Source organism: Pogoniulus pusillus, chromosome 11, assembly GCF_015220805.1.
Source record: "Pogoniulus pusillus isolate bPogPus1 chromosome 11, bPogPus1.pri, whole genome shotgun sequence".
Lineage (NCBI taxonomy): Eukaryota > Metazoa > Chordata > Aves > Piciformes > Lybiidae > Pogoniulus > Pogoniulus pusillus.
Window position 1 is genome coordinate 9,558,748 of NC_087274.1, and position 16,388 is coordinate 9,575,135.

Below are 16,388 nucleotides of genomic sequence, written 5' to 3' on the forward strand. Positions count from 1 at the left end.
TGGAGTTATCAAATGTGGTTTTTATATATACAACACTGAGAATAAAATGCTTTATAAAAAGCAGCCTGCCTGGCTCTCTGAAATATGTTTCCAGTTAATTAACATTCTTTAAGGAAATCTTGTCCAGACAAATATCAATTCTGCTGGCATCATGCCCAGTTAGTGGTTTTAATTCTCTTGGACACTTCTAATTCCACAGGAAAATTATTTCTTAGTTTGGAGGAAAAAAAAGGAAGAAAAAGCAACTCAGAAGACTCCAGTTTCTCACTTCACTGTCCAATTTCCTTTCCAGTCTCCTCCCCAGCTGATCAGGACCTTGAAGTTCTTGGGGGTTTGATGGCAGAGCTGTGCTACCTCATTGGGAGATGCTGGGTGGCAGTGTGGGGCAGCAGCAGTCCCTGACCCCACTTGCTGCCTCCTCTGGCCTGCTGCTCATATTCCTTCAGTGTACTCTCAAGCCTGTTGACATGAGACTTTGTGTGGCTGTTCTCTTGCCCAAGTTGAAGAGGCATCCTGGCTGAGAAAGTTTATTGATCCTAGTAGGTCAGATAATGTCTGGAGTGCTGCTCTTGAATCCTGTGGCCATGGGGAGATCACAGCTTTGTCTTTTGCAGAGTGCTGAGTACTTCAGATTCCAGTCTTTGTAAATGCTTACGTCTTTGTAGAAGTGGTAACAGTAGACAAATGCTCAGGGAATTGATAAGAGAGTAGTAATAGCAGTAGGAATAATGACAGTACTCCAAGATCTCAGATCTCCCCAGTTCTACTCTACATCTCTGGAATGAAATGGGAATACACTCATGGCTCATAACCACAGAAAGTGACTGTTCTAATTCTCCTTTCCTTGTGCCAGAGCAAGATGAACTCAGCAGGAGTTAATTGGCTTTTGATACAGTTTCAAGTTCGGACAGCAGACGCTGGGATACTCACATACAGAGATCTAAAGCGGTGTAGCCATCCCAGACTCAGGATGATGAGTGGTTGGTGAGAGCCTGTGTTTGGCACCTGTGATGGTGGTGACCTGCAGGAGCTCTGTGAGCCCTGCCATGGCTCCATGGAGAGCTGGAAAGAGATTCCTCTTTGGAGAGGCTGCTCTTGAATGAGAGGATCTCCTGAATTAATAAATTACATAACAGCTTTTTAAAGGCCAAGTGGAGCAGTAAAGTCAACAAGACTTAAAAAAAACCTCATCAAACCCAAGTAATTATTTGTATCATGTGTGTGACAGATTTATTTATGTAAAAACTATTGTTTCCACAGTATGAGTGTTGAATATGCAGATTTGATATTTGAAATGGTTTCTTCTGTGATCTGTGACATTTTTCCGTCTACTTTTTTAGTTGTCAGAGTTAGCATAAATGGTTAGTTTCCAAGCTTGAAAAGGCAAAAAAGGCTTTCTTCTCTTTATTCCTCTTTTTGGTTATTGAAATAAAGAGATTTCTTTTTTTATGCTTTCAAAATAAAGTAGTTGCAGAAACAAAGTGCTGATGGTTTCTGTCAAACTTGGCATACTTTTGCTTGTCCAAGTCTTTGCTCACTTTGAAACTATCCCCAATGCTACCTTGATGTCTGTGTTTGCTGTTGCTGAGAAGGTTGACCAGATTTATAGGTATGAAAAACCTGGAGAGAGGCTGAGTACTGGGTTTAGAGAACCTATATAACAAGAAGATTTTTGATAAGAAATCAGTGATTTTCCTCTCAAGTATTCTACTTTCCTACATAGTATTTATTATAAGCGTCCAACCCCATAATAGACACATTTGAGTGTATGGGGACCATTGGAATGTTGGTGTGAACTGGAATTGTAGATGGAAATTGTTCAGCCTTCAGCCTAGAAGCTCTGTGCTCTCCATGTGCAGTGGGTAGCAGATTATTTCTAGTAACCAACTTCTCAGTTGTGAGCTGCTGGCTTCTGGGAAGCGTGAAGGGTGTGAGATGAGGCCAGGGGGTTGGTTTGGTTAAAAACAGCCACGTAGGCTCACATGGAGCTGGGTGTGAAGCCTTTCTCAGCTGTATGCTGGTATGTAAATTTTACAGGTTTTTTAGATGTAGATTTCAGAATTGTTACATAAAACAGGAGGCTGTGTGCAGAGTAAACCAGCCCTGATTTCTGGTTGTGATGCTCTTCTATTTTGTGTGTATTTTACGTGGTTTTATAGTCCCTGTTTTGCCAACTGTTGTTTGGGAAGAATGAAGAGCATTATCCCATTGCTCACTTAGAGATAAAATACCCCACAACATGTCAGATATTAAAGCAATTTTTGTTTGTGTGGTTTTTTTCCTTTCCTGTAGTGCCAGAACCTATTAAGACCAGTTTAAGCCAGCCCCAACCTGCCGGTACCGGTACCAGTACTTCCACCAGCACTATTACCAACAGCAGCAATGGCAAGCGTGCGTCTGCTAATGGGCAGCAGCCGGCTGCATCCCGTTACCTGCCTCGTGAGGTGCCTCCACGCTTCCGCCAGCAAGAACAGAAGCAGCTCCTAAAGCGGGGGCAGCCACTGCCCACCGGGACTCTGACCGGCACCAGCCCAGCCCAAGGCACTGGGCAAGCAGGGGCCAGTCCTCCTCCACAGCAAGGAGCAGGTGGACAGCATCATCCCAGTAAGGCCCAAACAGGTAAGGATTGAGCCCCAGTGGGTACCAGCTCTTTCTTTATGTAATTAGGTCCTTCAGGTCCTTCTGCCACCACAAGTGCTGCAGAAACTTAAGGGAAGTTAAGAATTCTTTCCTGTGAGGGTGGAGTGTGTTGCCCAGGGAGATTGTGGATGCCCTCTGCCTGGAGGTGTTCAAGGCCAAGATGGATGAGGCCTTGGGTAACCTGGTCTAGTGAAAGGTGGGGGATTGGAATTTGATGATCTTTGAGGTCTCCTCCAACCCAACTTGTTCTATAAGTTGTCTTAACAGGATTTAATATGAAGTGCATGCTGTTGCTCTTTGTCTTAACAGAGTAGATGGTATAATTTCTTGATCTTGAAGCTTGAGGAGGGCAGATTTAGACTGGCTGCTAGGAAGAAATTCTTTACAGTGACGAGACACTGGAACAGGTTGCCCAGGGTGGTTGTGGATGCCCCCTCCCTGGAGGTATTCAAAGATTGAATGAGGCCTTCAGCAACCTGTTCTGGTGGAAGGTGTCCCTGACGATGGCAGTGTGGATGATCATTAAGGTCCAATTCATATCATGGTTTGGGTTGGAAGAGAATCTTTAGGTGCTCAGACGTATGGGGTGTTTTTTCCCCTTTTTCTCCCATTCCTTTGATAATTATAATGGATGTAAACATTTCTTTAGTGGTTGTTCTTAAAGAAGCATTGCTCATTTGGGCAATTCCAATGGTCTTCAAAGAGAGAGTCTTGCATAGAATTCAGTGTGAAATAAAACCAGGAATTTTGCTCATGTTGTGACACTTGGGTCTTTGCTTGCTTATGCTCTCAATTGTTGTTTGCACATTAGGAATATAACATGTTGGGAAGAGTAGTTTGATATAGAAGACCTTTCTACCCCTTCTTTCCATCTTTTAAAGATAGACATCCCAACTTTCCTTAGGCAGCTGGAGATAGCATGTTGAGGAGGAAGTCTCTTAGCTACCTTTTGTTTTCTCAAAGCTGCAAATGAGAACATAAGCAGCAGCTCTCTTCTTATTTGCCCTTCGCTGTTAGAGATCATGTAACTTGCAGTGGAGATGAGCAGAGTCAGTAATTGGTCTAAATCACCTTTTTCATCACTGCTGTGTGCAGTGTTAGGCAAAGCAGAGAGTGCTATCTCTGGCTTAGAGAAAGTTATCTGGACTAAGTCACAAGGGGATTTTTGATATCTTGAATATTAGTAATTTCTGTATGATCTCAAGTGTTGCTCGTTATCACTCATTAACGCTGTCAGACATCACAAAATATGGATCTGAACTGTCTGCACATCTTTCCTTTGGGCATTAGTGAATCTTTCAGTATTTTGGCTGTGCTTGCTGCTGTGATACTGAGCTCCAGCAGAGAAAATTACTTGATATTGTCCTTAGAAGTTTTAGTTAGATAAGGAAATCATCTCTCAGAAATTACACTTTTTGTGCCTATTGAAATTCACTTGAAAATATTATTCCAGTACTTCCCAGAAATACACATCTGAAAATGCAAAATAAAACATTGTTAGTTAAAATATTCAGTTATTTTAGGGAGGTTCTTCTTTGTTCTTCAGTGAGATGGAAAGCAATCAGTTCCCAGCAGTTAGAGCAGCACTCTCTCATCTGCTCTGCAAGTCACAGTTCAACAGGGTTGGTGGTTGACCTTTATGGATTCCTTTTGATTGGGAGGTGTTTAGGTACCAGGTAATGCTCTATGTGAGATGTATTTATGTGTATAATAGAAAGTGCATATATATTATTATTTATTTTCAGGCATTTAGCAATTATTTATGTGGTAGAGGCAGATGACCAACTCAAGTGCTTCAGGGTGGCTAAGGGTCAGTATTAAACTTCTACCAAGCATCATTATAGACCCATCTGAAACATCTTTGTTTGATGTTTAGGAGCATACTGTAAATCTTGAAAGATAGATGTGGCTTTGGGCAAAGTGATCTAATGGAATGTACCCCTGCCCATGGCAGGGGGATTGGAACTAGATGATCCTTGAGGTCACTTCCAACCCTGACTATTCTGTGATATGAAAGAACTCACCTTGTTAAGAATATACTACTTACTACCTGCCTGACTTGAATCTTGCCCAGATGTATTTCAGCCTTGAGGTTTTAGGCTTCCTTCCCTGATTACTATTTTAACTTGCTGTGTAAAAATAAGCACGTGTCAGCCTGGCAGATGTGTTACCCTGTTGAATTAGTTTGCTTTATTACTATTTTTCTTCTTTACTCTTGGAAAGAAATGAGAGAACAGTAACAAAATTACAGGAAGAGCTCAGCAGCTTTTCGGCTTTGTGTTATATTCCACATTGCACTAAGTGAGTTAACCCTTATGAAACTCTAAGCAAAAGTATTAATTGAAAGCAACTAGTGCACACAGTCAGAATTGTCAGGTGGTTGTTTGCTACATAAAGTCAAAACAAAAGCTTCCAAAGCACCAGAAGATCTCTTTGCAGTTCTTGGAGCAGGGAAGAGACTCTTAGCCCAACTAAATCCTTGGCTACTCTTCTCTCTGCTGACAGCACAAGATCGTGCTTTGAGATTTTGAAGCATGGTTGAATCTTCCTGATAAAAAGAACTTGCAGAATGGTAGAGCTCCTTCAGTTGTCTTTCCAGCAGGTGGAGCACCAGTTCGTTTGGTAGCTGCAAACGGTTACAGAAGAGAAAAAAAACGAATCCATGCAGCTCAGAGTGCAGCGGCAACAGCTGTGTGCCTGCTTTGTGAGGCCCAGAGGGGAGTGTGGCATCTCACTGCTGAGACCTGTGCCAGCCATGAAGTGCCTATATTTGACAGTCTCAGTCAGTCTCTTGTGCTGGCTTCATCTTCACCTTGAGGAGCAAAGAAGTAAAGATTATCCAGGGAAGGCCAAAGACTTTTCATCTTGGCTGTTAGGATTTGACAGCCTTAGGAGAAAATGCGGGATTCTACATCCTGAAAACCTCCAGCACTTAAGTTACACATTTTCCATAAAATTCAGTTCAAAGTGGGTCATATTTTTGTGAATACGAAAATGGAGAATTTTAAACATGAGGAATCTCACTGAGCAGTACTTTGACAGATGGAAACGCCTTCATCCTCTTATCAGTAGCAACTGTATTCCTTTAACTGTCTGTTTCTGGTTCCCTGGGTGTTTACTAGAGAGTCTGCAAGTAAAATTTCTCTGGGGAAGTAAAGGAGCACATATATCGAAGCTGTCCTAAAGAAGCAGTACCTGATCCTCATATAAACAGGAATTTTATCTGAACAGCACCTGCAATGTAGAAGAGTGATCACTTGAACGTTATTAGACATCTTCAAAGTATTGAGGCAGTCAATGGTACATCATTGCTCAGGGCTTTCCCCCTCTCTGGTAGCCTGATTGCCTAGCTGGAGCTGGTTAGGCCTGTGCTGGATTCTGTCCAAGCAAGTCTTCCATGTGTGGCTACTCATGCTGACCTTCTTTTTGATGGATTATCTGCTGCTAATCAAAAAGCCAGGATCATTGTGTGATGACATCTTGTATCCAGAAGTTAGCCTAATGTAAATTCATATCTGTAGCTTTTTTTAATAACATCCTAGTCCTTTACAGTTAACTTCAAATGATGCAACCACTTTGCTTCCAGGTGCTATTTATAACTACCTGGAGACAAGGAAGGCTCTTAGAGAGTCATTGCTAGCCTCTCCACTGGAGAAGTCACACTATTTTATCTCTTTATTCACCTTATCAGCAGTTTCTGTTATCTATTGCCTTCGCCTATCCAAAACACTTATCAGAACTCTTAACTGCAATGTCATGAATTAAAATGGATGTTCTGCCAGTGTAAGGCAAGTGGGAATTAATGACCACTAATATATTCTTTGTCAGGTTTATCATTTGGAAATAGCAGTGGAGTGGATGAGAGAAGTGACATCTTGTTTCTCTTTTATGGTATTCTATAAAGCAGCATCTGTAGAAACGGTGAAGAAATTAAAACATTCCAGATTGTATAAATCATTTCAGAAATCTTATGCCCTGAAAAAAGGCTTTGGGGTTTTTTCATTCATTGTTAGCTGTTGTGTTAATTCTTTTCTGTAGTACTGCAGAGCATTTTTGGTGGAGCAAATTACCTGTGTGCAACTTTTACCTTAAGCTACAGAGCTCGTTCATGAGATACCCCTTCTGCAGTCCTCAGGATTACACTGAAGGAAAGATGTGTTTGTAATTTATGGACATGGTTCTCATGTCTAGTTTGTTATTTTTACCTTAAATATATAGCTTTTTATGTCTTACTTACTTAGTCAACTGACTCAAATAACTTCCCTCATTAAGATGAGAAACATTAACAGAGTGGTCCTTTTGCCATGGGATCTACAAGGTAATTCCTGGGAGCTACCATGGGAGATTAAAAATAACATCTAATACATCTTCCTTTGTTTCTTTACAAATTGTGAAGTTTGTGTAGTGTCTCCAGGCAACCACTGCATATTTGATTATAAGAACCAAGATCAAAAGAAGTAATATTTATTTTTGTTGAAGATGCCTTTCACTTTTCTGCAATTCAGCAATGTGAAAGCAACATGCAGCACCTCAGAAGAAAAGTACAGGAGTCATGCTGAAACTTCTGCCCTTCCCTTTATTTTTAAATGGAGTATTTTGTGGAACAGATCCGTGACATATGTTCCATAAGCCTAAAAATCAATTCAAGCAATTCCTGCAGCAATCAAAAGGATTTGTGGAAACTGAAGAGTTAATGCTCTTAATTTGTTCTGTCTGGTGTTTTCTGGGAGGTGAAAATTTGACAGCAGCTATAGAGATTTATTTTCCTGCTGTGGACTGATGTCAGATTCTGTGCTGAACTTTCTTCTCCTTTTCTATGAAGCTGGAACTTTTATTGCATGTTTTGGAATTTCCTCAGCTGCAGTTTGTGCATTTCCGTTCTGGGGGTGGTGTGTGTGTGTGGTGGGCAGCTGGAAGATGCTGAGTGCCACTGTGTGGCAGGTTATCTCTTCTTGTAAATCTCTTTACTTTGGGGTTGAGAATTTCCTTAGGAGGCAATCCTGGCAAAGTGAGACTAATTTTAAACATCCAGTACTTAACCTATGGGTTACTTCAGAATTCCTTCTAATAGGGCAGTTCTATACAGATGAAAAGTCCCACCCTAAAACTTTTAACTTGATAATATCTCTTCTAAAACCAGTCAATATAGTTGGAAAACATAGATAAGCTTTGGCACACAGTAGTTTTATCAGATTTAACAAAGCAGTAGTGACATTCAAAGCTAAAGGCATGTTTGAACAGTCCAGTTTAGATTATTGTTATTGATGACTGTAGGTGAGGTGTGTATGTGCAAAAGTATGTCTGCTGTATATGCATGAAATCTCATTCCTGAAGTTTGTAATATGATTTAGGTGATTTCTGGAGGCATGAGTTTTAATGAATGAAAGCACCATGTGGAAACAGCCTTTATAGAAACAATTTACTGAACTTTGTCTGTTTGGACCCATATTCTTTTATTCCATGAGTAGAATATCTTGCAGAAAGTTACTGTGGGTTTGCTTTGGGTTGGAAAGTTACAGAAATAAACCCAGAAAATTTAGAAATTGTAGACACAGAATTAATCAGGAAGGAAAAAACCTTCAACTGTGTCCAGTTCTGGGCTCCTCAATTCAAGAGAGATGTTGAGATACTGGAACATGTCCAGAGAAGGACAACAAAGATGGTGAAAGGCCTGGAGCACAACCCTGTGAGGAGAGGCTGAGAGAGCCAGAGGTGTGCAGCCTGCAGAACAGGAGGCTCAGGGCAGAGCTCATTGCTGCCTACAACTACCTGAAGGGAGGCTGTAGCGAGGTGGGGTTGGTCTCTTCTGCCAGGCAACCAGCAACAGAACAAGGAGACAGAATCTCAAGTTGTGCCAGGGGAGATCTTAGCTGCATGTTAGGAGGAAGTTGTTGCCAGAGAGAGTGATTGGCATTGGAATGGGCTGCCCAGGGAGGTGGTGGAGTTGCTGTCCCAGGAGATGTTCAAGCAAAGCCCGGATGAGTCACTTAGTTCCATGGTCTAGTTGATTGGCTAGGACTGGGTGCTAGGTTGGACTGGTTGATCTTGGAGGTCTCCTCCAACCTGGTTGATTCTGTGATTCAAGATCATCCAGTCCAACCTAACGTTTAACTAAACCATGGCACTAAGAGCCTCATCCAGTCTACTTTTTAACACCTTGAGGATTGGCGAGTCCACCTCTCTGGGCAGCCCATTCCAATGCCAATCACTCTTTCTGTGAAGAACTTCTTCCTAACATCCAACCTAAGTCAAAGCTCTAAATACTGTAAAGTAGAAATCAGACAATATTTACTCATCTTTGTGTGGGAATCATTTCATGCTTTTTGTAGCAAAGACACTTGTTTTTGTTAAGTGTATTCTAATACCTAGATTTGCATTACTGTATTATGGCTTTTGTTCTGGAATGAAGGAACTAGCGTGATGATGTTTCTTTGTAGTACAGGAATTGATTACTTTTATCCTGTTTCTGTGGAAACTAATTATATAGCAAACACATAATGCTTATCTGCAACCAAGCTCTAGTAGCTTTCAAGATTTCAAAGGCCATGAGGATGATCATAGCACTGGAGCTCCTCTCCTATGAGGACAGGCAGTGAGAGAGTTGGAGTTGTTCAGTTTGGAGAAGAGAAGGCTCTGAGGAGACCTTATTGTGGCCATCCAATATCTGCAGGGGGCTTACAAGAAATCTAGTGAGGGACTTTTTAGGATGTTGGGTAGTGATGGGACTGGGGGGAATGGATCCAAGCTAAAGGAGATGAGATTTAGATTAGATGTTAGGAAGAAGTTCTTTACCATAAGGGTGGTGAGACACTGGAACATGTTGAACAGGGAGGAAGCCCCATCTCTGATTGTTTCTAAGGCCAGGCCGGATGTGGCTGTGGAAACCTGGTCTCTAGTGGAAGATGTCCCTGCCCATGGCAGGGGATTGGAACTAGATGACCTTTGGGGTCCCTTTCAACCCAACAATGCTGTGATTCTGTGGAGGTCTGCATCGCTTGACAAGGTGTTGGCCATAACTTGCAGAGCAGCAGCAGCTCACTGCACAGCTTACACGGTACACAGCGTTTCTGCAAAGTGCCTGTGTTCAAGTGTGATCAAATTTGATTTTATGCCACTTGTTTAGGAAAAAACCTACATGGAAATAACCAGAAAGCTTGGACGACATCTTTTGTCTATAGTCTCATCCAATTAGTGTTAAAAGGATGTTCAGGTATCACCAGATGTTGCATGAGTGGTGATTATGTTTCTGTCATCTTGTTTGGTTCCTCAGGGTTTTGTTTAGCATTCGGTAGTGCTTGCTGTCTGATAGATGTCCCTGAAATCAGGCAGTGTTACCAAAGGTCACAAGTGACAGGTGTATGTTTAGTTAAAAGGAAGTGAAAGAAACATCCTAGAAGGACAGGAGTGTAGCAGTTAATATGGAGATGGGATCTGGCCAGTAGGTACCGTCTGGAGATACTCTCCTGAGTATGAGCAGTATTTGAAATGCAACCGTGGGGAAAGTCTGTGGGAAGTGAGTCTTGGCTAGTAAAAGAGTTTTGTCTCCTATGCCAGTTCTCCACAATTCCCTAAGTGCTTTGAACATCAATAGAACAGCAGGAATCTGTGTAGCACAAACACAGGCATTGTGAATGAAATAGGATGGTCAAAAGCCATCAGTAAACTAATCTTTGGAGTGAATTTGTATTTTGTGTGGTATATGACACCAGGCAGCAGAGCATGAAAAACAGATCTCCTGCTTCAAATCTATTTGACAGTGATCAGAATTTTTCAGCAGGAGAAGGAAAACCAGAAATCTGTGAAAAAATAAGTATCCAAGATCTTCTTGTCCTCGCTTTCGAAGAGTGGGGCTGCTCAGGAGCAACATGACTGAGGCCACTGCTTTTGTTCTGGAGTCAACAGAGCAGCATCCTACCTCTAGCATCACTGAGTGGGGCTGTACTGTAGTGATAGAACTGCCCAGGTGTCTGACAGGAGGTGGGTCAGGAGACAGAATCTAGCAAGGTGTTAACATGTGCAAATGGCAGTTCTCTGACAAAGTATATGAAGAGATTGAGTAGAAGGACTTAGAAACATAGAAATCATAGAATCCAGCTGGTTGGAAGAGACCTCCAAGATCAACCAGTCCAACCTAGCACCCAGCCCTAGCCAATCAACTAGACCATGGCACTAAGTGCCTCATCCAGGCTTTGCTTCAACATCTCTAGGGATGGCAACTCCACCACCTCCATGGGCAGCCCATTCCAATGCCAATCACTCTCTCTGACAACAACTTCCTCCTAATATCCAGCCTAGACCTCCCCTGGCAAAACTTCTCAAGATTGTGTCCCCTTGTTCTGTTGCTGGTTGCCTGGCAGAAGAGACCAACCCCACCTGGCTACAACCTCCCTTCAGGTAGTTGTAGACAGCATTGGGGTCTGCCCTGAGCCTTCTCTTCTGCAGGCTGCACCCCCCCAGGTCCCTCAGCCTCTCCTCACAGGGCTGTGCTCCAGACCCCTCACCAGCTTCGTTGCACTTTTCTGGACACATTCCAATACCTCAACATCTCTCTTGAACTGAGGAGCCCAGAACTGGACACAGCACTCAAGCTGTGGCCTGAGCAATGTTGAGTACAGGGGCAGAATAACCTCCTTTGTCCTGCTGTCCACACTGTTCCTGATCCAGGCCAGGATGCCATTGGCTCTCTTGGCCACCTGGGCACTCTGCTGGCTCATGTTCAGCTACTGTGTATGAGCACCCTCAGGTCCCATTCTTCCGGCTGCTCTCCAGACACACTGTCCCCAGCCTGTAGTGCTGCTTGGGCTTGTTGTGGCTAAAGTGTAGATCAACACCTGCTCCTAGCTTGGTGTCATCTGTAAACCTGCTGATGACAAACTCAATCCCCTCATCCAGGTCATCAATAAAGATATTGAACAGGCCTGGGCCCAGCAGATCCTTCGGGAACACCACCAGTGCCAGCTGACAACTGGATGTGGCACCATTTGCCACCACTCTCTAGACCCAGCCCTCCAGCCAGTTCTTGACCTTTATCAGAGTGAATCTGTCCAAGCCATGAGCTGCCAGCTTTGCCAGGAGCTTGTTGTGGCAGACAGTGCCAAAGGCTTTGCTAAAGTCCAAGGTAGGACTACATCCACAGTCTGCCCCATATTCACCAGGTGGGTGACCTGATCATAAAAGATCAGGCTGGTGAGACAGGACCTGTCCTTCGTTAAACCCATGTTGTCTGGGCCTGATCCCTTGGCCATCCTGTAGGTGCTTTGCAATGACACTCAAGGTGACCTGTTCCATGACCTTATTTCTGGTAGAGAAGTAAAAGGTAGAAAGCAGCTCACTAAGGTCAGTGTCACCAGGAAATTAGAGTTTGGTTGGTGGGAAGAATAGAGGGAGGAAGATCATATGAAAATTACCAGCAACTGAATTCATACAGCTTTGGAAACAGGATAGTACAAGTAGTAAATAAAGAAGTTTGTGTCTGTTAGGGAGGAAAAAAAGAGACAACAGCAAAGAACAGAAAGAAAATACTTTCCTAAGTCTATCAGCAGTGAAAATAAGGCCAGTGGAACTGCCTGATGTTCAACAAGGCCATTTGTAGATGGCATCCGGAATACTTTGTGTGCCTTTTGCCTTCTTCTATAAACTAATGATTGATTTAGAACTAAGGCTGTGCTGAATTAGAGAACTTAGGGAAATAAAATGTTTCCAGATGTCTGGGCATGATGAAATTCACAGCAGACCTCGAGGATGGTTTGGAGCAGCCTGACCTACCTGCTTGCTTTCAGAGTGTGAGAACTAGAAAGCAAAAAGCAAAACAACTAATGGTGAAAGGTGAGGAAGGAGAAACAGGAATCTCAGATCAGCCAGAGGAATCAGTTGCAATGATACTAGGAAAAAATAACCGCTGCAGCTATTTCTGTGTGTTCAGAACTTTGAAGGGATATGCAGAGAGCCAGCGTGGGTTTGTGGAGAGCAGGTCGTGCCAAAGCAGAGTAGTCAGTTCCCTGTCAGCAGTGAGACAGGCACTGCAAAATGGGAGAGAAAATCCTGTCCTAGAAGTCAACTTTGTACAGCTTTTGACAGTACCTCAGAAGACTTTCTTGTGATGGATGTGTGGTGGTGTAAATAAGTGGGAAGCATAAGATGAAGTGTATTGTAAGAAGTGTCATAGCTGCTCAGGAGGATGTAGACAGGGAGCAGCTACGAGTCCCTACTGGCAGAATTAAATGTTTTGAGTGAGAACGTAAATCTCTACTCTTGGGTGTATGTGTTTGGTTTATGGTTGTAAGCAGCAACCTAAATTTCATGTTTTCAGTGATGCCAAATGGAGAAGAGTGCAAGGCAACTGGAGGGCAGAATTACAATATGGAGTAGTGGTGATAAAAAGTTGTCTAATTGAATAAAATATAAAGGAACAGGTTCTTTATTTTGACCAGAGCAGCTCTGTGCACACACAGGGGCATGAGTATCATGATGAAAAACTGAACCTGGAGTTGGGCACAGGATAAATCACATGAATTGTCTTACACTGTTGAAAAGACAACAGACATACTGAAAGACATACTGGATCCCAAGAGACACTGCTGATAAGGCCTCAGAATACTGAACCCGGTTTGGGGTCCTGTGCCTTCAGGAGGAAGTGGACCAGATGGAGAAGTGCAGAGGGATGCAACAGAAGAGAGTAGAGAGGTCATGAGAGCAAGGGTTGCATGGATGGAATAAAGTTAAGCTCCTAAATCAAAGGAAGACTGGATCTGGAAGTGCAGAAATACCTAAATGAGCACTGCCGGGAAAAAAAAACTATCTGTGCTGTGTGCCTGTGATGGATCAGAGAAGAAATAATGGGCTTAAGTTTCAACAAGGAAGATTAAGGTTAGACATTAGGAAAAACGTGCCAACAGGAAAACCGTCTGAGGAAGTGAGATAGAGCATTTGAGGATGTTCTGCCCCTGTTGCTGGAGGGCTCTGTTGGTGTCTGGGCAAATGTTACCTAGTGCATTTCAGGAATGGTTCCTTAGATCGGGTGAGCAGCTGCAGGACCTCTCAAACCCCTTTTTTCAGTCTGCAGATGACTGTAAGGGATTTCAGTTTATTAGACATGTGCCCTGTGGAGATTGCTACAAAATGGGACACATGGAAGGGAACAAACACTGCCAACATGAGCTGGAGTGGAAGCTGTGCTTCATTTGGTCCCCAGAATGTTGTGTGGGCTCTGACACTTCTTGGGGTTCTACATTACCTCTCTACGTACCCTGGTCTGGTAAAAACAGTCCCTTTGGTTTGGTGCTCTTCATCAGTACCTGCCTCTGTACCTTGAAGTTGGTTACAGGAAGTGTTTGTTGGGTACGTTAAAAAAATACAATGAACATGGGAATGTGCCTTCTGATCTTTTCAGTTTTGACAAATAATTCTAACTAATAGAAATGTGTGTGGCTGGTATTAAAGGAATGTAATAAAGCACAACAATATTTTCACTTCAAAGTTAGTGCGGACTTGACTCTGAAGCATAATTTCTGGTTGCATTTCAAATAGCTTTCTGAATCCAAACAAACCCCCAGAATTGAATTCTCTTTCATCAGTTGTGTGTAAAATAAGGATAAATCCCATCCAGTTGCAAAGAAACAGAGAATAAACGTCTGCAGAAGGAAACCAACTATTTTCAGGAGTGCTTCAGTGGAATAGTTCTCGAGCCAAGAATAGCAGCAGTGATTGTGCTGTGGTAGTGAAGTGGCAGCAATCCTGAGAATGCAGCCAAACCTTTAAAGAGACATCAGTCGTGTGATCCATTGCAGGAGGGTGAAACTGCTCAAGTGAACACCTGACAAGAATTGAAACAGCAAATTTAAAACGTGCTCCATTTACTGTGTAATTAATATGTATTTGGAGCAGGGAGGAGGAGGAGGAAGAGCACAGAAATAAGGAGAAATGATTGTAAAGGGAGCCTGTTCGGCGTAATGGAAGTCTGTGTGCAAATTAGCCTTTGAGATCTGTGTAGATGCGCTGATGTGAGTTCTCTGCATGTGCACTCAAAATCTGTAATGATATTTACGTCTTGAAAACATTCCTCTGCCCCTTCCTCCTTTTCACACTCTGGATGTTCCTGTGGCTCGAAGGGAAGCAGTGCTGCAGTTGTTCAAAGATGGTCGGTGCCAGGGCTGCAGGAGGCAGAAGGCGCCTGAGCCGCGCTGTCGAGGGCAGCCCTTCCCGAGGTTTATAAACAACAGAGCCTTTGATTAACACGCTCGTGTTTGCCACTTAGAGCTTTTTTAGATGGAAGCAGGGAAGTCATTAAGGCCTTGGCAGGATGCCAATATACAACCGAGACTTGGTCTGCTGAGCGTCTGACAAGAATGGGAGCTGCTGTGGGGGCAGGCTGGAGGATGTGGGGCAGGAGCTGCTGCCTGGGGAGCCAGGAGCTGTGGCAGGCAGGAGGAGGCTGGGCAGGAGCTGTTGCCCGTGCAGGCAGAACGACACCAGGCAGGAGCTGTGGCTGGGACCGGCAGGAAGAGGCTGGGCAGGAGCTGTTGCTCATGCAGGCAAGAGGAGGCTGGGCAGGAGCTGTGGCAGGGACAGGCAGGAGGAGGCTGGGCAGGAGCTGCTGTGCATGCAGGCAGTCGGCAGCGCCCGCGTCTTCTCTTGGCTGACTTTCAAAAGCGGGAGAAAAGCGGCTAGGGTGCTAATTGTGGCTGGGTCCTGAAGTGAAAATGTTTTGTGACAGTTGAAAGAATTTAAAGAGGAAGGAAGATCGGTTTAGTGTCAGCTGCAATTAGATAATCAAAGCTTAAAAATCCTACTCTGTTGATACCTTCACCTAGAGTTAAGGAGCGGAGCGAGAGGAAGGGGGAGGAGGGCTGTGCGTGGAAAGGGCATTTCCATAGCCAGTGCAACCGAGGCCCGACCGAGCTTGCAGGTTGTCTGGGCACACGCTTTGCACAGAGAGATTTTCTTGGCAGCTCTACAGGATGAGGCTCACACTGTACACAGCCGACATATTGAAGCCGAGAGCCCTGGAGAACGTAGATGCAGGAGTAGAAACAGCTCTGCACACAATGTAGCGTCTCCTAGGATGGTTGGGCGGCTCCTTTCTTCAGGTATTTTTATTACCCATCAGCCCTTTTTAGTGCCAAAAAGAAAGGGGGAGAGGCAAAAAAAAAAGCCCTAACCCTGAGAAAATAGCATCTGCTTCTGTTAAATCAATTTATTACATAACATTTCAGAGAGAGAGAGCAGCAGCACAGCGTCCTGAGCTTTTGGCTGCGTTTCAGGTTTGATAAAATGGCGTCTTCGCAGCGAGCTGCTTGCTAAAGATTTGTTGCACTGAGCAGAAAAATGCAGCTCTTTGGTGTTTTCTACTGCTGCTTTTCTATTTTGGAGGGGTAGTGTTTAGTGGGATCTGGAGTAATAATGAAAAATGTTGTTTGGGTTCTTTGATTTGATTTCTTAATGCATTTAAAAGCTTTTTTTTTTTTCTGCACTGCTCTCTGGTGTCGTAGTACAGAAAATGAAAACAGGGTAACAGGCTGTCCCACTTGTGCACTAAAATGTGGTTTAGTTTAAAATAAAGCTGTTTGATTCAGTGCTTCCATCTCTTTTCTGTCTTTCCACATTATGTATGCTGTTCAAAATTTCAGCTTTCTCACATCTGCACGGCTTCTTGTAAGTTAGCTTTTGTAAGTAGCTTCAAATAGATGACAGCTCTTGAATTTGCCCTGTCTCAGTGTTAGCTTAGAGCTGGATGTAGCAGGTAACCTGAA

General features: G+C 43.5%; 1 protein-coding gene across 16 annotated transcripts in view; it reads left to right on the forward strand.

The window, feature by feature from the left end:
* The window catches only part of TNRC6C (trinucleotide repeat containing adaptor 6C), a 385,157-nt gene that overhangs the window by 324,562 nt on the left and 44,207 nt on the right, over positions 1 to 16,388 (forward strand). For 15 of the 16 annotated variants that reach the window (XM_064150911.1, XM_064150915.1, XM_064150909.1 and 12 more), the window contains one exon: positions 2,293 to 2,619. The exons of the other annotated variant lie outside the window; for it this stretch is intronic. In XM_064150911.1, coding sequence (XP_064006981.1) covers positions 2,293 to 2,619 — 327 coding nt within the window. The remainder of the gene's footprint in view (positions 1 to 2,292; positions 2,620 to 16,388) is intronic. 16 annotated transcript variants of the gene reach the window in all.